Source organism: Phacochoerus africanus, chromosome 1 (assembly GCF_016906955.1).
Source record: "Phacochoerus africanus isolate WHEZ1 chromosome 1, ROS_Pafr_v1, whole genome shotgun sequence".
In the NCBI taxonomy this organism is placed as follows: Eukaryota; Metazoa; Chordata; class Mammalia; order Artiodactyla; family Suidae; genus Phacochoerus; species Phacochoerus africanus.
The window spans coordinates 87,630,335-87,652,992 of record NC_062544.1 but is presented as its reverse complement, the minus strand read 5'-3'; the positions used below and the strand labels follow the sequence as shown (position 1 = coordinate 87,652,992).

Genomic DNA, 22,658 nt, shown 5'->3' with positions numbered 1-22,658 from the left:
GAGGGAATGGCAAGAGATATTTAAAGTGCTAAAAGGAAAAAATATGCAACCTAGAACTCTCTATCCAGCAAGAATATCATTTAAAATAGAAGGGGAAATAAAAATTTTTTCCAACAAACAAAAACTTAAAGAATACAGCAACACAAAACCCAGGTTAAAGGAAATATTGAAAGGGCTTCCCTAAATCAAAAAGAAAGGAAGGAAAGGGAAGAAAAAAGAAAAAAAAAAAAGAAGAAGAGGAAGAACTAGGACTGAGGAAACCACAATCAGAGAGCAGTCACTCAAATAAGCCAGCATACAGATTTAATCATGAACGTGCTTCAAACAAAATAAAATTAAAAAGAAAAAATAAAAAAGAGTCATCAAAACCATAAAATGTGGGCAAGGGATGTTAGGAAATAAATAACCCTTTTTGTGTGTTTGTTTGTATGTTTCTCTTCTTAATTTTAATATAGTAATGAAGGGTTTGAACTTACAGGACCATCAGGCTAAAACACACAATTATGGGAAGGGGTTAGCATACTTAAAAAACAGGGCAACCACAAGCCAAAACCAAATATTGCATTTGCAAACAATGAAAAAAAAATACACTCAAGCAGATAATAACAGGAGACCATCCAACCAAAAAAAAAAAAAAAGAAAGAAAGGAAGAATGGAGAATCATAGAATCAACTGGAACACGAGGTTCAAATGGCAATAAATAATCATCTATCAATTATCACCTTAAATGTCAATGGACTGAACGCCCCAATCAAAAGACACAGAGTGGCTGAGTGGATAAAAAGGCAAAAACCTTCAATATGCTGCCTACAAGAAACTCATCTTAGGACAAAGGATACATACAGATTGAAAGTGAAAGGGTGGGGAAAAATATTTCATGCCAATAGACATGACAGAAAAGCAGGAGTCGCAACGCTCATATCAGACAAAATAGACTTTAAAACAAAAGACATAAAGAAAGACAAAGAAGGACACTACTTAATGATTAAGGGATCCATCCAAGGAGAGGATGTTACTATCATTAACATATATGCCCCAAATACAGGAGCACCCAGATACATACAACAAATATTAACAGACATAAAGGGAGATATTGATGAGAATACAATCATAGTAGGAGACCTTAATACCCCCCTCACATCAATGGACAGATCCTCTAGACAGAAAACCAATAAAGCAACAGAGATCCTAAAGGAAACAATAGAAAAGTTAGACTTAATTGATATCTTCAGGACACTACATCCAAAAAAAGCAGAATACACATTCTTCTCAAATGCTCATGGAACATTCTCAAGAATCGACCACATATTGGGACACAAAGCTAACCTCAACAAATTTAGGAGCATAGAAATTATCTCAAGTATCTTCTCTGACCACAATGCCATGAAATTAGAAACCAACCATGGGAAAAGGAAAGAGAAAAACCCTACTGCATGGAGACTAAACAACATGCTACTAAAAAACCAATGGGTCAATGAGGAAATCAAGAAGGAAATCAAAAACTACCTTGAAACAAATGATAATGAAGACACAACCGCTCAAAATCTATGGGATGCTGCGAAAGCAGTGCTCAGAGGGAAATTTATTGCAATACAGGCCTTTCTCAAAAAAGAAGAAGGATCCCAAATTGACAACTTAACCCTCCACCTAAATGAATTAGAAAAAGAAGAACAAAAAAGTCCTAAAGTCAGCAGAAGGAAGGAAATTATAAAGATCAAAGAAGAAATCAATAAAATAGAGACTCAAAAAACAATACAGAAAATTAATAAAGCCAAGAGCTGGTTCTTTGAAAAGGTGAACAAAATTGACAAACCCCTGGCCAGACTCACTAAAAAGAGGAGAGAAAGAACCCAAATAACCAAAATTAGAAATGAAAAAGGAGAAATCACAACGGATACAGCAGAAATACAAAAAACCATAAGAGAATACTATGAACAACTATATGGCAACAAGTTTGACAATCTGGAAGAAATGGACAATTTTCTAGAATCTTACAGCCTGCCAAAACTGAATCAAGTAGAAACAGACCAACTGAACAGACCGATCACTAGAAATGAAATTGAAGAGATCATAAAATCACTCCCTACAAGTAAAAGTCCAGGACCAGATGGCTTCACAGGTGAATTCTATCAAACATATAAAGAGGAATTGGTGTCCATCCTCCTTAAACTCTTTCAGAAGGTTGAAGAAGAAGGAATACTCCAAAAGACATTCTATGATGCCACCATCACCCTCATTCCAAAACCAGACAGAGATACCACCAAAAAAGAAAACTATCGCCCAATATCATTGATGAATATAGATGCAAAAATTCTCAACAAAATCTTAGCCAACCGAATCCAACAACATACCAAAAAAATTATACACCATGACCAGGTGGGGTTCATCCCAGGTTCACAAGGATGGTTCAACATACGCAAATCAATCAGCGTCATACACCACATTAACAAAAGAAAAGTCAAAAATCATATCATCATCTCAATAGACGCAGAAAAAGCATTTGACAAAGTCCAGCATCCATTCATGATCAAGACCCTCGCCAAAGTGGGTATAGAGGGAACATTCCTGAATATAATCAAAGCCATTGATGAGAAACCCACAGCAAATATAATCCTCAATGGGGAAAAACTGAAAGCCTTCTCACTCCAATCTGGAACAAGACAGGGATGCCCACTCTCACCACTGCTATTCAACATAGTTTTGGAAGTCCTAGCCACAGCAACTAGACAAACAAAAGAAATAAAAGGCATCTATATAGGAAGAGAAGAGATCAAACTGTCACTGTATGCAGATGACATGATACTATACATAGAAAACCCTAAGGACTCAACCCCAAAACTACTTGAACTGATTCATAAATTCAGCAAAGTAGCAGGATATAAGATTAACATTCAGAAGTCAGTGGCATTTCTGTATACCAGCAATGAAATATTAGAAAAGGAATACAAAAACACGATACCTTTTAAAATTGCACCTCACAAAATCAAATACCTCGGAATACACCTGACCAAGGAGGTAAAGGACCTATATGCCGAGAACTATAAAACTTTCATCAAAGAAATCAAAGAAGATGTAAAGAAATGGAAAGATATTCCATGTTCCTGGATTGGGAAAGTCAATATTGTAAAAATGGCCATACTACCCAAAGCAATCTACAGATTCAATGCAATCCCTATCAAATTACCCAGGACATTTTTCACAGAACTAGAACAAACAATCCAAACATTTATATGGAACCACAAAAGACCCAGAATCGCCAAAGCAATCCTGAGAAACAAAAACCAAGCAGGAGGCATCACTCTCCCAGACTTCAAGAAATACTACAAAGCCACAGTCATCAAAACAGTGTGGTACTGGTATCGAGACAGACAGACAGACCAATGGAGCAGAATAGAGAACCCGGAAATAAACCCTGACACCTATGGTCAATTAATCTTTGACAAGGGCGGCAAGAACATAAAGTGGGAAAAAGAAAGTCTATTCAGCAAGCATTGCTGGGAAACCTGGACAGCTGCATGCAAAGCAATGAAACTAGAACACACCCTCACACCATGCACACAAATAAACTCCAAACGGCTGAAAGACTTAAATATACGACAGGACACCATCAAACTCCTAGAAGAAAACATAGGCAAAACACTCTCTGACATCAACATCATGAATATTTTCTCAGGTTAGTTTCCCAAAGCAATAGAAATTAGAGCAAAAATAAACCCATGGGACCTCATCAAACTGAAAAGCTTTTCCACAGCAAAGGAAACCCAAAAGAAAACAAAAAGACAACTTTCAGAATGGGAGAAAATAGTTTCAAATGATGCAACTGACAAGGGCTTAATCTCTAGAATATATAAACAACTTATACAACCCAACAGCAGAAAGGCCAATCAATCAATGGAAAAATGGGCAAAAGACCTGAATAGACATTTCTCCAAAGAAGATATACAGATGGCCAACAAACACATGAAAAAATGCTCAACATCGCTGGTTATAAGAGAAATGCAAATCAAAACTACCATGAGATATCACCTCACACCAGTCAGAATGGCCATCATTAATAAGTCCACAAATAACAAGTGCTGGAGGGGGTGTGGAGAAAAGGGAACCCTCCTACACTGTTGGTGGGAATGTAAACTGGTACAGCCCCTATGGAGAACAGTTTGGAGATACCTTGGAAATCTATACATAGAACTTCCATATGACCCCACAATCCCACTCTTGGGCATCTATCCGGACAAAACTCTACTTAAAAGAGACACATGCACCCGCATGTTCATTGCAGCACTCTTCACAATAGCCAGGACATGGAAACAACCCAAATGTCCATCAACAGATGATTGGATTCGGAAGAAGTGGTATATATACACAATGGAATACTACTCAGCCATAAAAAAGAATGACATAATGCCATTTGCAGCAACATGGATGGAACTAGAGAATCTCATCCTGAGTGAAATGAGCCAGAAAGACAAAGACAAATACCATATGATATCACTTATAACTGGAATCTAATATCCAGCACAAATGAACATCTCCTTAGAAAAGAAAATCATGGACTTGGAGAAGAGACTTGTGGCTTCCTGATGGGAGGTGGGGGAGGGAGTGGGAGGGATCGGGAGCTTGGGCTTATCAGACACAACTTAGAATAGATTTACAAGATCTATTCAGATCCTGCTGAATAGCATTGAGAACTTTGTCTAGATACTCATGTTGCAACAGAAGAAAGGCTGGGGGGAAAATGTAATTGTAATGTATACATGTAAGGATAACCTGACCCCCTTGCTGTACAGTGGGAAAATAAATATATATATATATATATATATATATATATATATATATATATATATATATAAAACCAAAGATGGTTTTAGGTTCTATGAAGACTTAATATTAAATAACATTGAATTAATTGGAGTGAGGCAGCTATTCTCCTTTTGTTCGTACTGTTGTTCTTTGCTATCTGGTTGTGGGGGAGGGGATAGTTCCAGGAGCCCCACTCCCCACGCAGTTACTGAAATCCATGTGGATACTGAAATCCTCAGATGCTCAAGCCCCTTGTATAAAGTGACAGAGTAAAATCAAAATGGTCCTCAGATGAATGTAGCCCTGCTTGAATAGTTGGTTCTCATTTTCCATCCTGTGCTGGGCTGACTGTATTTCATTCCTTCTTGATTATCATGTATAGAAGGCCATAGTTGTCAATTCTATTCAGGGAGAGCTCTTTTTATAAAGTATTTGCTTAGGGGAAAGAGGAAGAGGGATAAATTTGGAATTTGAGATTAACAGATACAGGCTGCTATATATAAAATAAACAGCAGAACCTGCAATATAGCACAGGGATCTTGTAATAACTTATAATGGAAAAAATCTGAAGCAGAATAGATATAGATGTGCAATTGAATCACTTTGCTATACACCTAAAACACTGCAAATCAACTATACATTCATTAAAAATTTTTAAAAATTTAAAAATCATTTTTTTCCCACTGATCAAATCAGCACATGAGACGATGAAAACAATTGCAAATGATGGGCATAGCTTTGCCATGTGCCAGGCACTGTTCTAAACACTTTTCATATGCTTTATTTCACCTGCATTACAATTCTGTAAGGTAAGTACAGTTAGTATCCCCACTCTACAGGTTAAAAAACTAAGAAAGAAATTACCTTGCTCACAGTCATATAGCTGGTAAGTGGCAGAGTGAAGATTTGAACCCAGACAGGTCAGACTATGCTCTTAACTGCTATTCTGTAACTGAAAGTGTCCAAAACTACACATGATGAAAAGTCAGGCTCCCTTCTGTTCCACCCCAGCCATCCCTCTTCCCCCCACAGGATATAACCACTGCCATTATTTTGGGGGAAACCTTTCCAGAGATTACTACACACATAATAAATATATAAAAACTAAAGCATGTGGGTGTAAATTACCAATGAATCTTTCTTCACATCACAATCTACATAAAATCTTCCACAGAGATTTAATAGCTTCATTATATTCTACTGTATGGATGTACCATGACTTTTTACTCATCACTATTAATGAGCATTTATTTCATTCTAATCTTTTGTAATGTCAAACAATGCTTCAATATGTAACCTAGTTTATAGATCACTGGCACTGCATAAACAAATCTCCAGTATAGATTCACAGAAGTATATGTATTTGCTGGATAAAGGGGAATAGGCTTTTTTTCACTCTTATATTAACAGAGAGAATGCCTCAACATGACAGCCTTCAACAACCCACAGAAGTTAGCTTCTGTGACACTAATGGCATTTCTTTTATTTCCATTATTTTTACTTTTAAGTAAAATTACCAAGTATTTATAACTAGTGATACTAGCTTTCCATTTATGAAAATTATATAAACTTTCTTTAGTGAAAAAGTGAGTCAATTTTGAAAATACCTATTATATAAATATGATCTGGGGACATGAAGGTGTTCCTTGCACTACATATAACAGAGACCAAAAAAAGTGGTTATTTTTAAATACATACATATTCACTCGTATATTTTAATATTTTTCAACATTTCCCTGATGGGAAGAACAGTGCCTCCAGTCTGAACAAGCACCACCTGGCTCACAGTCATTCTTTACGACTGGCTTGGCAACTTCAGCCTTATTCAAACTGACAGCACCTCCCATGTCTCTGCGTGGTGATTTCTCTCCCACCCATAGATTACATTGAGCTTTTACTCCACCTCATGCCAACTCTTCTGTTTTCCTTCCTCTCAATTCCTAGTAAAGAGTACTCAATAAATGTTGACAACCCAATGTTGTTTCTTCAAGTTTTCTGCAACTGATTGCATGATTGAATTCTATCCATGGACACGTTTCCTAGACTTTTATGCTGTTGCTGGGCCTATCATTTGTCCACCACTTTCAGTTTGCCACAACGCTCTTGAGTTCAACTGCATTGCTATATCTAATATATCTTTTGCGTGTTTAAGATGTCCTTAGGATCCAGTATTTTCCCTTTCTCCCATAACAAGTTTCTTGCACAAAACACGCCAACCACTTTGGATGTTGTCTTTCTGTGGACCCACTGAAGTTCTAGAGAAGTTCACTCACTGAAAAATAAAAATATACGCCAACACTGTTATTTCCCTTGATTCTTCCATAAAGCAGGCTCTTGAGTAATTTCAAAAGCATTCAGCTGTGAACCTCAAATTGCTTTGCACCTGGAATTTGTTTCCAAGTTACATTCCAGGTTCTGGATTCTGTTATCGCGTATTCCTATAGTAAATTGTTAGCCAAATCCACTTACAGAAACTTCTGATCTTTGTCCCAGAAACTACTTTTTCAAACCCCGGGTTGGAAGCATTTAGTTATATAAACCACACACTATGAATTTATAACCACACTACTATCAAGTGGCCTTTGTTTCCTTTTTATATTCCCATAAAGATTAAAGTTTCAAATTTTGTAGGAGTCCAGAATTGTTCACATTATTTCAAGTGAAAAGTAACACAGCTAATTGTTCATTTTAATCTGCAAGTTATTTTTTAATAGTATCTCTCTTCTTAGTCGAATTTCATATTGAAGACACTACATTTTTGCTAGTAGAAAAATATAAAATATTGGTGGAATTATTAACCTCGAGGTTAACAGTTCCAACCCCCAGAGTCTACAACTCACCTAAGAAATATACACTACAAACTCTCAAGAGAAAGAAATTCTTAAAATTTTCACACAATTTCATTTTAGTGTGTCACATAAGGTTTCAATATTATTCCAGGTATCTCCTAATGCAGTCTAAGGTCTTGTCAATTTTTTCTTTTCAATCACTGCAAATAAATAGAAGTGTCCTTTTAGTAATTTTTGAAATCCTTTTTAATGTTATTTAAAATACTGGAAAACAGATCAGGCTTTCTTTTCCTTGCTAAATAAACACACATTCCTTTGATGGTATTTTCCAGTAGGGGTGCTGCTATTATTGTTATTGGGTGCTTATTGAGGAAATCAATCAAGGTCAAATTCCTCCCATTGTACTTATTACAACAGGTCTGGACTGGCAGGGTCACTCATTTTGTAATAGTCATTGCAGCCTCCACTTACTGAGCAGCTGCTGTGTGTCTGCTACTACTGTAAACGTGGAAACATAGACTATTTTTTATAAATATTGCAGTGACCCCATGATGTAAATAACATTATTGTCTCCAGTTGCAGATAAGGAGACTGAGTGTTGGAAAAGTGAAGTATTTTCCCACATACCTCATACGAAGCAGAACTGGGATTCATGCCCAGAGCTGTCAGGTAAAACCCTTAAATGCCATGCTTACTCACTGCCAAGCTAATTAAGTTGGGTCTTGTGTTTAATTTATATTTGGTCTCACAGCTGGTGAGAAAAAATTTTATTCCGAGGTTCAATGTTGCAAAATTAATATTAATCAATCAGTAAACTACAGGTAGGCCTGACTGATTTCAGAGGAGACCACTCCTTTTGCTGAACAATTTATCCCTTAACACTGGAAATAACTAAAATAAACCTTACTAACAATTGGCCAGTATCTTCCACTTTTAAGTTAATCGATTCTTCATTTAATGCTGTTTCTTGCTGATTCATTCACTGACCTTTGTTCTTTCCCTTTTGCACTCTTAAGTCTGCATCAGGCATTCATGGTGCAGTAAAACAAAATTTTATTCCAAATGGAGAGAGATTTTCATACATATTAGGACTGCGTCTGCCTTTCCCTATAATATATCCACATTAATTATCTGTAAAATTCTTTTCGTTAAACAAAAAATTGTTTTATCCAGAACTACATCCTCTACAATTTAAAGGCTTTTAGATATCATTTTGATTTGCAGAGTCTCTTAATTGTTTTGAGTGGCTTTTCAAAAGCAGAGGATGATTTTTTTTTTTTTTTTTTGCCAAGGGGCACCTGGAGTTAGAGGCAGAACTGGCACTGAAATTCTGTGCTACTAAATCACAACTCCCCCATCTGTTCCTTAATCCACCCAACAGCATAGACGCCCAAAGGTTTAAATAAACAGGAGAGGCAGATTGTCACCAACGGGGAAAATTTCTCACTTATTTTCCTCTTTGAATACACACATTATCAGTGCTCATCATATATAAAGACATATGCCGTCAAAATATGACCGTTAATTTTAGAAAACACCTGGAAGTGAAATGGACAGTAGTATAAGAGGTTATTACAATGTGTTGGTTTGGCTAGCAGGTCTGTAGAAACCGACAGATTTTTTTTCAAATTCCTTATAGAGATGTCACAAAAGGCTAGCCGGCTTTGGCATAATTGGTTTCCTAAGTTTTGCTTTTAATTAGTAGCTTACATTTAACTATTGCATAGTTTACATATATATGTTCTTATTTAGAAAGATTTATATATATATGTGTGTGTGTGTGTTCTTTTTTAGATTCTTTTCCAAATCTGTTTATGTAAACTGGTAAGTGTGTGTGTGTGTGTGTGTGTGTGTGTGTGTGTGTGTGTGTGTGTGTGTACAATTGAAACGCTTTGCTGTACACTGCAAACTAACTCATTATTAATCAGCTATATTTCAATAAAAATTTTTTTAAAAATCAAAGGCACAGTAAAAGAAAAAAAACAGACTTGCAGTATCTTTTCAATTATGAGGTCTGGCTACAGTGAGCCCTACACCCCACATGGCTATCTGCTGGCCCCACTGGACAGAGGACTTACCACCAGTTTACCACTGTCTTCCCTCACCTGCTTCACTGATATATATCACCTGACCCGTCTGTGTTGAAGATGGAATCTGTGGCTTTGGAAGAACTTAATGGACTCTGAAAGATATCACAGGAAATTTGACTCAACATGGTGAAATATGGTGTCTAGCAACAGTTGGATTCATTACAAAATCTCAATAAAATCCATTATGCAAAATGTTTAGCCTGGGCCCATGCTACTAGATGGATCCAAAAAAGTCATAATCCGTGAAAGCCTATAAGGACCAGATTTACCTACCTAAAATGCTTTTTCCCCTTTAAAAATATCAAAAACAGCAGTTCCCGCCATGGCTCATTGGTTAACAAATCTGACTAGGAACCATGAAGTTGCAGGTTCAATCCCTGGCCTCTCTCAGTGAGGTTAAGTATCCGACGTTGTGGTGTAGGTCGCAGACACGGCTCAGATAGACCAGCAGCTATAGCTCCAATTAGACTCCCTAGCCTGGGAACCTCCATATGCCGTGGGTGCAGCCCTAGAAAAGATTTTTTTAAAAAATATCAAAAACAAGATAAATTAAGAAATCACAGAGATCTTAGTTATTTAGCATGTCAATAAATATCTATTTTTCCAATATGACCTGAAAGTCCTTGACTAAAATTTTTAGCCAACAACTGAGCAGTTTCATTTATTTACTTACTTATTTATTTATTTATTTACTTATTTTTCCATGCCTGTGGCATGCAGGTGTTCCAGGTCAGAGATCGAACATGTGCCACAATAGTAACCAGAGCCATAGAAGTGACAACTTCACCCACCAAGCACCAGGGCACTCCCAACTGTGTCATTTTCGTACCTAAAGAAACAGCAAAATGCATCTGTTCTTGCCAGAGTTCCCTGGACCATGAATGACTGATAGAGTAAATACAGACTCCAAGGCTGTGCCCAAGAAGTAGAAGAAAAATCCCTAAATCTAGTCCCAAACCCAATGATGTCCAGAGAGTTTCTCCAAGCAAAGGAGAGGAAAACTATACGAAGAAACTTCCAAAAAAAGAAAAATATTCTCATTTTTTTATTTGGATACCATTCATGAAATAAGAAATATCCATAAGGAATAACCTTCTAGAATCTTCCATAGAAACAATCCTGCCTCAGACATCAATGTGATGCAAAACTGTCAAGATGGAATGGAGTTTGACCTAATAATAAGAGTGGCTTTTCATCATGTTGGCACTGATTAAGGGTTTAGTTTACATTTAGGGAATGTCCCCCTTTAAGTGGCATTTGCATTAATCCATCCGATGTGGCTGACAGGAAAGCTCAGTTGTAATGCATTGTCAGGTATTTTTATCTCATGCAAGAGTGTGCTCTCATGAGCAATTATAATCTAATTAAAGTCATTAATGTTTACTCCCCTGGGAAATACAGTTTTTCATAGATATCAGACTCTTTCATGTTTTTCTATCTACTATACAATTTATATTTTGTTTCCCACTTCTGAGACTCCTCAGGAGTTATTTTCCTGTCACCCTAAAATAAAAACATACCCTGTGGCAATGTTTTCAATATAGCTATTTGCAGTTAAATTGAATAAAAAATGAATAATGTGTTTATTAAGAGTATCAGGAGCAGAGATGCAACTTTTCTCATTATGTTATATTACTGCTTCTGCTGAGCTACAAGATATTAATAATTTTATAACATAAATAGTAGATTAAGCTTTGAAAAGTCATAACATCTACTGGAACATACCTGGACTGGAATTCTTTCACATAGTGACAATATCCTTTAAATCAAAGTAAAATATAAATAACATATAAACTTTTTAAATTTTATTTTCGTGGGAAGTGTTTCCATTTTTTACAACTAGAATGCATTTTTATTGATATTACAATATTGCTATAAATATTATATAAACAAAGTCTCCAATATACCTACAGGGTCCTTAACCAAATAATACATATTATGAATGTAAAATGAATTGCTTTATACTGTTTACTTAGTATTTCACTTGGCACATATTCTAATTCAAAGGATGAACACACTTGGAGTTCCTGTTGTGCCTCAGCAGGTTAAGGACCCAACATTGTCTCTGTGAGGATGAGGGTTTGATCCCTGGCCTTACTCAGTGGGTTAAGGATCTGGCATTGCCATAATCTGGAGCCTAGGCCACAACTGCAGCTCCAATCTGACCCCTGGCCCAAAAACTTCTGTATGCCTCAGGTATAGCTTTTTAAAAAGAAAAAAGGAAAAAAAGAAAAAAGACAAGGACAAATAAGCTTAATTTTTTTTCTTTTAATGGTGGCAGATGGTTTATTGAGCTGATCCTTAGTACAGGCACTGGGGCTTGCCCATAGTGCTCTTAATGTACAAAGCCCAGAGGTTCTGCCAATTTTTCTTGAGCAATGACACCGGGAAGTTGACAGCTAAGTGGATGTTGTACACAAGCTCATCATCTATCATCTTCACGTGGCCAACAGCCACTGCCAGACACAGCACCTTCTTCATCTGGAACATGATCTTGGACTTCACTTCATCAACTTTGGCCACCATCTTCTCACTGTGGGTCAGCAAGGAAGGGAATTTGCCGGCCTTATTCAGGCCGCGACCCAGGATTCGTGGAATCTGCTTAATTAGAGACTCTGAAGCCAAAAAGGCATCACACTTCTTGGCCAGTTTCTTGACCAGTTTCTTATCCTTGTTGAGTTTCTTCAGTGCCTCGATGTCCATGTGCAGGATATCCACAGCCTTGGCCTCATCACAATGCTGCTAGTCTCCCAGAATATACATGGAGAACTTGGGGTGGAGAGTAGACTTAAGCCTGATAGTGCCCAAGAAGCCTTTGTCCTACTGAGGGTCATAGTTCTTCAGGCTGATCTGAAGCTCCGCCATCTCCAAAAACTCCAAAAACTTTCTGCTTGCACTGGTTGCCGTCCAGGACCTCCCACACCGCCTCATACAGGGTGTTGCCAGAGACTTTGCTGCTAATGATGCCTGGCGCAGGGATAACCGGCAAAGAGCTTAAATATTAAAGGACAATAATGACCTACACCCTTTTAGCATTTACCATACCAGGAATTGGTTTAAAAATCTTTCTATCACCTCATTAAACTCTCACAACACACACTAATCCTCTTTTCACAGAAGGGGAAACTGAGGCCCAGAAAAGTTAAGAAACTTGCCAAGAGCCAACCAGCTAGTAAATAATGGAGCCAAGATACAAACCCGCACAGTTCGAGTCTAGCACCAGACTTCTACTGGTCTTTCCTTGCTCTTCTCTCTTAAATGTAGGGCTTCTCCCTTTTCACAGTTGCAGTCATTCAAGTGCTATCTATGAGTTTTGAACCCTCTTACCACCCTTCACTCCTTCTGGGACAATATTACAAGGTAGATTTTTTTCAATCTATGTTCAGGCACCCAGCTTGCCACTTACACTGCATGAATCCAGGCTTGTCTTTTAAACTCTCTGAGCCCCAGTCTCTTCATCTGTATAGTACCTATTTCTTAGAACTGTCTTAAAGATTAAATAAGGAATATATGTAAAACATTTAGCTAAGTGCCTGGCTGACAGCAAGCACTTGATAAACATTGACTATGATGATTATTACGATTTTAATGTTCAACAAAAGGGGGACATTTACAGGGTCCTATGTTTAGGAGTCAGAAGATTTTCCTACATCATTAAACCAGAGTTTCCTCTTTGATACAAAGCTGTGTTAGTTAGTTAGGCAGTTAGTCAGTTAGTTAGTTTTGGTCACACCCAAGGCAGTTGGAAGCTCTGGGACCAGGGATCAAACCCACACCACGGCACCAACCCAAGCCACAGCAGTGACAACCCTGGGTCCTTAACCTGCTGAGCCACCAGAGAACTCCATAGTTATGTTAGCTTTGGTTTGGATTTTTTTATTTGATCACTAAAAGAAAGAGTCTTTTAATGATGTTGATATGCTCCATGAAATAACCAATGATCTTCCCATTGGAGCTGCAGATCTTTCTCATAGATCAAGAATACAAATTGAATAATAGGAAAGTACCTATGCCTTTTAAGCTAAATTTTTTAAGTGATACTTTCTAATGGTATATAGGATGAATGACCATGAATCAGAAAAATAGATAAGAATTAAAGTCCTAATGCCTTTATTTCCTTCAGCACTCTTTATTAAAGCCAACCATTAATTCTTAGAAAACAATATCTTGAAATAACATCCCTATGTGTATGTTCTTATTTACACAAGCAATATTTTTAAGACTATTTTTACCTAAACTTATCATCCCTTCATTGGTGAGTACTCTTAGCATTTGCAGTTTCCATATTTTAATCACCCTAAAAACAATGACAATTTTAACACGTGAGTTGCATTATGATAGGTTTTTGCTTTCCTTTTTTTCTCTTTTTTTTTTTTTTTGTCTTATAGGGTCACACCTGCCTCATACAGAAGTTCCTGGGCCAGGAGTCCAATCAGAGTTGCAGTTGCTGGCCACAGCCACAGCCACAGCAACACAGGATCTGAGCTGCATCTGCAACCTATACCACAACTCATGGCAACGCTGGATCCTTAACCCATGAGCAAGGACAGGAATCGAACCTGCAACCTCATGGATGCTAATCAGATTCGCTTCTGCTGAGCCACAGTGGGAACTCCTAGTATTATTTGTTTTTAAGGTATAATTATTGTAGAGCTAATGAAGTTTACAGGCTCCTCGTTTATTTGGGACCCTTCCAGAACCCTGGGGTGTTGAGTTGGAAGTACCTTTAGTTTGAGTTTAGTAGGAGTTCTTTATATGGTTTGTAGTCACTTCCCTGTATAGCTAAGTTATTATTGGCATTTCTGACATACAAATGGATCCCAAAATACTCCTACTGCCCACTGTAATGAATTATCCTGCACTGTCTTGCTCAGATGAAAAACAGAAGTCATATTCACATGGCTATGGTATCCAGGATTGGAATTGCATGGGATAGTAGAGAAGAAACAAGATTGGAAATATTTGGAGCCAGAAGACAGTCTGTGGAAAAGTATCAGACAGATGTATTGGCAGTCAATTAACAAAAATATTATTTATCTAGATCTTGTAAAGTTTCAGAGTGTTTTTCCAGCTTTTCCACATCAACTTGTTACTTTTTTCTAATTTTAAATAAATGTGGATTCTGGTGCCTAATTTTGCATTTGAAATTTTGTGTCCTTTTATATAAAAGAGCAGTAAACTGCACAGGGCATCAAGGTTAAATCCCACAAAAAATGGCCCTACCCTGACAATAATAGAAGGCTAATTACCCTATTTCCACAATTCTCCCAGATAGGGTCACCTACAGGGTCAAATGAAATATTTCTCACTGGGGGAAAAAAAAAAAGTTTTCTATGAAAGAAGAAAAATTAAGGTATGAGAGTATCAGAACTAAGGCAATTTAAGAAATCTTCAAAATCCCTCAATTATCCTTTTTTCACATGTCACTATAATCATCCATATCTACATCACTTTTTTTTTTAATGATCACACCCATGGCATATGAAGTTCCCTGCCAGTGATTGAATCACAGCCACAGCTGCTTCCTAGGCCACAGCTGTGCAACAACAGATATTTTAAACCCACAGAACTGGGCCGGGGTTGAACCCACACCTCCACAGCAACCCAAGCCACTGCTACAGTCAGATTCTTTTTTTTTTTTTTTTTTTTTTTTTTTAGGACTGCACCTGCTGCACATAGAAGGTCAGGGGTTGAATCATAGTTGCACTTACCAGCCTAGGTCACAGACACAGCAATGCCAGATCCAAGCCGCATCTGCGACATACATTGCAGCTTGTGGCAACAACGGATCCTTAACCCTGGAGTGAGGCCAGGGATCAAACCTGCATCCTCACAGATATTATTCAGATACTTAGGCAGCTGAGCCACAGGGAACTCCTTGCAGTCAGATTCTTAACCCACTATGCCACGGCAGGAACTCCCATATCTACATTAATTTTATCATTCCATTCATACAGTCGAGGTTTGCAATGATTTTATCTTAGCTAAGACCTCTTAAGTATGAAGGGTACTGATCTTATTTTAGGATCCCTCTGAATATATTCATTACCTGAGAGAAAATGTTGGCAAAATGCAACCTTGATAAAGCCACCAAACGAGGCCTCCCCACACAAAAATATAAATATGAAAATCTATCTTTAATTTTTCAATTTTGGGAAGATCAAAGTAAGAAAGGTTGTGAACCAGCATTCTCCCAGAGAGTTCATTTCATTCTGGGAAGTGTTTCCCAATCCTATAATAGACTTTACTTAGGGGCCACCTGAAAAGTCACCTTAAAAGTTTTTGTCAACCTTTGGAGTCACCCTAAGATCTCCAATCTGCCAGGAGAATCCCCAAGGCTGGTATTTATCAACATCTCTTGGCCATTTTATTCTTAGCATCATAATCTACCTAAAAGCCCATCTTGATCTTACAGTAATTGACATAACAAGTGAGGTGATCATGGACTTGTAGGTGCCGTGGAAAATGTACTAACACATCATCCAATTACAGACAATACACCCTTTTAAGGGACTCTTGGGGTAGGAGGCATTATAGCATTGAGTTCAGCTTGATAAAAAGACTGTAACACATTGACTGCAATAAGCAAAATATTTTGTGCCCACTAAATGTAATGTTTACTTAAACTCTGGCACAATAATAAAGAAAACCATAAAAACAGGCTTCCCCAAGGGCTATGTATCCCAATTTTGGCAATTGGGGGCATTAGTCTTAAATTTTGCCAGTTAGCCATCCCCCCCGCCCCCCAAAAAAAAATCTGCTGAAAGGGTGTAGTGGAATTGCATAGTATTCTAGCTCCACCAAGTGACAGTTTCATATTGTTGCCATGTCGCTGTTCATCTGCTAAGGCAGATATTAACAAAAAAACAGTCTACATACAACATGTTCTTCCAGCTGGTCAGACTTGAAGGGATTTTTCTCCATTCATGGTTCAGAAAAAATCTTTCACTTGAACTTCTGAAATTCTATCCTCCACTCTGTCTCTCTAAAATATATCAGCTTGAAATAGAAAGTCATGTAATAATAGAATTTTTGAAATTCATTATTTCATATTCCATTCTAAGTTAATCATTACTTTTGTTGAGGAAAAATTAGATGGAAGTTTTTTAGTCTCCTCAGATATTTGTGCTTTAGAAATTAAAGTCAGAGTTCCTGTCGTGGCTCAGTGGTTAATGACTCCAACTAGGAATCATGAGGTTGTGGGTTTCGATCCCTGGCTTTGCTCAGTGGGTTAAGGATCCGGCGTTGCCATGAGCTGTGGTGTAGGCCAGCAGCTATAGCTCCGATTAGACCCCTAGCCTGGAACCTCCATATGCCATGGGAGCAGCCCTAGAAAAGGCAAAAAGACAAAAAAAAAGAAAAAAGAAAAGAAATTAAAGTCTATTTTTATATGGTTTTTTCTTTTACTCTCAGTACGAACTATTTCTTTTTTTATCTGAAGTATTGTTGATTTACAATGTTGTGCCAATTTCTGCTGTAGAGCAGTGACACAGGCACACACATATATGCATTCTTTTTCTCATATTATCGCAGAGTATTCACCTTATTCTTGAAAAAAAAATCTATCCTAAGAAGGCATCATGGGAGTTCCCATTGTGTCTCCACAGGTTAAAGACCCAACACTGTCTCTATGAGGATGCAGGTTTGATCCCTGGACTTGTTCAGTGGGTTAAGGAGCTGGCATTGCTGCAAGCTGTGGCATAGTTCACTGATGCCCCTCAGATAAAGTGTTGCCATGGCTGTGGAATAGACTGCAGCTGCAGCTCTGATTCAACCCCCAGCCCAGGAATTTTCCATGTGACACAGGTGTGATCATAAAAGAAAAAAAGGAAAGAAAAAAAAGAAAGTGGGAGTTCCCATTGTGGCTAATCTGGTTAGGAACATGGCTAGTAACCATGAAGATGTAGGTTCAATCTCTGGCTTGGCTCAGTGGGTTGAGGATCCTGTGTTACCTAGAGCTGTGGTGTAGGTCACAGACGCAGCTTGGATCCTGCATTGTTGTGGCTATGGCGTAGGCCAGCAACTGAAACTCCGATTTGACCCCTAGCCTGGGAACTTCCATATGCATCATAGACATTTTTAAAATACAGTTTTCGAAAAAGAATGGTTTCTCTAGCTCAAAAACTACAGAATAATGAGGGTGACCTCCTTTTCTATCAAATAAAAAGCTACATTTTCGTTATTCAAAACAGATAATTAACTCATGACATGGAAATATATTCTTAAAAGAAAACAAAAAATTTAAAAACTATAATTCCTCCATCCAAAAAGTAGCCAACATTACACTCTTGGTGGATAATATCAGGCTATTTTCTATACACACATTCATATATGTAATCTAGGGGGTACCAAAATAGTATCAATACAACAGAATTTATATTTCAGTTTTCTTTTTCCTTTATAAAGATTGTAATGTATAACACTATTTTATGTCGCTTCTCTGCTTTTTGGCTAAGATCAAGTGTAGTAACACTATTTTATATAGATGCATAGTGTTTCAAAATATGAAATATATTATCCATTGTATATCAATGTCTTATTGTTAAACATTTTTGTTGCTGCCAATTTTTCTCTATTACAGACAACTTTAAATATACAGTTTTGTATAACATAGCTATATTAATATTAAAAAATAATCATTAAAGCAAAAAGAATTATTAGAAAAGAAGAATTACTACCTCATGACTAAAAGGGTCATTTCACCAAAACAATATAAAGATTTTAAACTTCTATACATCTAAAGCATAGCTTTAAAATAAAAGCAAAAATTGACAGAATTAAAATATGTTGATATGATATAAAGAATTTATACAAGGAATTTTACATTATAAAGAGAATATTCATTACGTATGAGACTTTTACACACTTTGGCTATTGCTATATCAGATTCTTATATACTTACCAAAAAATAGTGAGAATATATAAAATGTGAACAATATAATTAATAAGTATGTTTAAAAGAAAATATAAAGTGTACTAAACAAAACACTGAAAAAATACCTAGCCTTTTTGAGAACATAGACATGTATATAAAAATTGACCTCTTGCTACCTATAAGGCAAAATTCAATGTTTTGGGGGTTTTTTTGTCCTTTGTCCTTTTATGGCTGCATTCATGGCATATGGAGGTCCCCAGGCTAGGGGTCTAATCGGAGCCGAAGACTCAGGCCTACGCCACAGCGACAGTAACATCAGATCCAAGCCTCATCTGCGACCCACACCACAGCCCATGGCAACACCAGATCCTCAACCCACGGAGAGAGGCCAGGGATCAAACCTGCAACCTCATGGTTCCTAGTTGGATTTGTTTCCGCTGCACCATGACAGGAACTCCTCAATGATTTTTTTAATAATTATTTTCATGTGAATCATAATGCAATTTTAAAATGACACTACAAAGATAATTTTTTAATATAATGATTTTAAATTTTTTATAGCTGGTTTACATTGTTCTGTCACAAAGATAATTTTTAAAATGCATTTGAAAATTAAGAAATTTCCTAGGGAGTTTCCATCATGGTGCAAGGGACGAATCCAACTAGGAACCATGAGGTTTCGTGTTCAATCCCTGGACTTACTCAGCGGGTCAAGGATTTGGCGTTGCCGTGAGCTGTGGTATAGGTCACAGAAGCGGCTCAGATCTGGCATTGCTGCGGCTGTGGCGTAGGCCAGCAGCTACAGCTCCGATTAGACCCCTAGACTGGGAACCTCCATATGCCATGGGTGAGGCCCTAAAAAGACAAAAAAACAAAAACAAAGAAAAAGAAAAAAGAAGTTTTCTAAATAATTCAGACTAAAAGCACCACAGTGAAAATTAGGGAAGACATAGAATTGAATTGTACATATATAATATCTACCAAAATTTTATTTAGTTAGAGAAAAAGAAAAGCTTAAAATTAAATTAATTCATTAAACTTTAAGATGCTAGAAAAAGAACAAAATAATAAAGGTAAAAAGATAGAAATAAAATGAGAACAAATCAATTTAATAGGGTAAAAAAAATCAGAGAAAGAGGATCAATAAACTAAAAGTTAGCTCTTAGAGAATGCTAATAAAATTGACAAACTTCTGGAGTTCCCGTCGTGGCGCAGTGGTTAACGAATCCGACTAGGAACCATGAGGTTGGGGGTTCGATCCCTGCCCTTGCTCAGTGGGTTAACGATCTGGCATTGCCATGAGCTGTGGTGTAGGTTGCAGACGCGGCTCGGATCCCGCGTTGCTGTGGCTCTGGAGTAGGCTGGTGGCTACAGCTCCGATTAGACTCCTAGCCTGGGAACCTCCATATGCCGCTGGAGCGGCCCAAGAAATAGCAAAAAGACAAAAATTAATTAATTAATTAATTTTTAAAAAATTATCAAACTTCTAGCAAGATTGATCAAGAAGAAAAGAGAGAAGACTTTCCTAAAAATGGATTCTTTTCTAAAAAGTGGAAATTATCACAACATCATTACAGAGATTTAAAAGAGGCTATTATGAATAACTTTATTCCAGTAAACATGAACACTTAGGTAAAGCACACAAATTTCCATATATTCATATATATTTGTATATACATATACACACATACATGTACGTACATATACACACACACGTATATATAACTATTCAAACTGAATCAAGGAAAAAAATTTTAAAACTATTTAATCCAACTAGTTAATTAAGGACACAGAATCAATAATTCAAAATATTTACACACATGCATACAAATAGGCTATACATATCAACAGGTGAGTTTTAACCAAAAATCTAACTATTTCTTGGTCCAATCTTTCATAAATTCTTACAGAGACTAGAAAAACTGGGTACATTCTCTACTCATTTTATGAGGCTAGTACAAATTTGATACCAAAGACAGAAGTGGAAGAAAGGGCAATATCACTAGTGAACACAAATAAAAATATCCTAAATAAAACATCGGCAACCTGAATCCAGCAACTATTTTAAAAGATAATACAGGAAATTCTGCTGTCGTGCAGTGGGTTAATGATCCAGCATCGCTGCAGCTGTGGAGTAGTTTGCAGATGCATCTTGAATTCAGTCCTTAGATTGAGAACTTCCATGTACCGTGGAAGCAGCCAAAAAATGGGGAGAAAAAAAAGATAATACAGCATGACTAGGTTCTGTTTCCTACCAATAATATAAAGTTGATTTCCATTAGAAAACCTATTAATACAATTCACTATATTGATATGTAAGGAGAAAAGATCATATGATTATCTCAAAAGAATCAGAAAAAAAAAAGTATTTTATCCATTCAATCATTCACTTAACAAATATTTGTTAGTGCTCTGTGCCAAACACTGTTCCAGGGACTGGAAAAAAAAAAATCCCTGCCTCCATGAAATTTGTATTTCAGTGGAAATACAAATGAGTTACAGCAGAAGAGAAAAATTAAGGCAGAGGATTATAGGATACCCAAAAAAGGTAGGAGGTTGAAATTTTACAGAAGATTGTCAGGAAAAGCCTCACTGAAAAGGTTACATCTGAGAAAACCTGAAGGAGGTGAGAGAGCACACCCCAGAGATAAATGCGGGGTCTGAGAATTCTGACAGAAGACACAACCAGTGCAACAGCTCTGGGTGGGAGGGTTCCCGAAGGATTCAAAGAACTGTGCATCTGGAGCACAGTGGAGAGATATCTGAAGGAATTGGTAGCGCATATACCAGAAAATAGGAAATGAGATCAGACTGCATAAGGTTTTGTAAAGACTTGGGCTTTTCCTGCCAGGGAGATGGGATACCACAGAAGGAGTTTAAGAAAAAAAAAAAAGTGACAAGATATGGTTATACTTTAACAGGATCACTCTAATAATTGTATCAGAATAGACTACAATGAACACAGGGTGACTAGTTAGGATGCTACTGCAATAATCCTGGCAAGAGATGATAGTGGCTTAAACCAAGGATGAGAATACTGAGAAGTCAGTGAATTCTGAATATATTTTGAATGTAGAGACAACATTTTCTGCTGACTGATTGGTTACGGGATCTAAAAAAAAGAAGAGTCAAAAGAGATTCCAAAAGTTTGACCTGGTGCAACTGAGAAAACTCAGTATTCATTCAGTAATTTAATCATTTCAATTAAAAAAATTTTTCTCACCAAACTACGAAAATGAAATATCACTGAATTAAAAAAGAAAGCTTTAAGGCAATCACAGATAGGAGATGAACATAAAATAAAACCTCTCCACTTGGCTAGACAATTGCATATATTTAAAATTCTAAACCAAGCAGAGGAACTGTGGAGCCATCAAGACACTTAAGAGCCAGGAGACTGAAATTTGCAAGCAAAGTGGATGCCAACTGGGACCACATTTCCTAAACTCTCCATTAGGGCTGCCTCACATCAGTCCCTCACTGAGTAATGGGTTTGCTTACCAGACGTTTTTAAGTCCATTTTTTGGAACTCAGGATATATTAGTCTCATAAAAACAATGTTACAGACAGTGTAGAACAGCCCACAGAAGTCCACTTAGCTCATACCATAGATGAATTATATTGTGACTAATAGGCTCACAGAACCTAACCATCACCAACAGTACTGTTCCTCAGGGAAAACTAATGCCAGCTCCTACCCTAAACACCATAGGGCTTGTTTCCTCTTAATGTGGATCTAAGAATGGGAAAGTAAATTGCCCCCCACCAGCTATCCAAAGCCATGAGGGGAGATGGAGATTCCAGTGACTTCATAAGCATCAGGAAGAAACATTAGGAAATAAAAAAGCATCCCACAGTTCTAGGCCTCCCCTATACTCTTACCCCAACCAAATCTCTAGCTAGACAGTCTCCCCAGAACCAGTAACAGCCAGGCAGTGTCCGGAGCCCACCCGGAAGCCCTGGATCAGAACTCGTGATCCACTCCCAGCATGTTTTGCAAAGAGGACTCCTGGCAGCCAAGTCTAGAAATGGGTCCTCTGGCCAAGGGTCCTAAGACAAGTTTGGGGGTCTGTATTTAATCAAGAGCTAACAGAACTGTGGCAA

The 22,658-nt window shown here is 37.3% G+C and overlaps 1 protein-coding gene across 1 annotated transcript; it reads right to left on the bottom strand.

Annotated features, from left to right (window-relative positions):
- Positions 1-11,980: 11,980 nt before the first annotated feature.
- LOC125111987 (60S ribosomal protein L10a-like) lies at positions 11,981-12,427 on the bottom strand. Its single transcript, XM_047754212.1, has one exon. The coding sequence runs from the start codon at positions 12,380-12,382 to the stop codon at positions 11,981-11,983; it is 402 nt and encodes a 133-aa protein (XP_047610168.1). The 5' UTR covers positions 12,383-12,427.
- Between the last annotated feature and the right edge of the window lie 10,231 nt (positions 12,428-22,658).

Coding starts and splice junctions, on each gene's coding strand:
- LOC125111987 (XM_047754212.1), bottom strand. CDS start 12,382: ATGGACATCGAGGCACTGAAGAAACTCAACAAGGATAAGAAACTGGTC.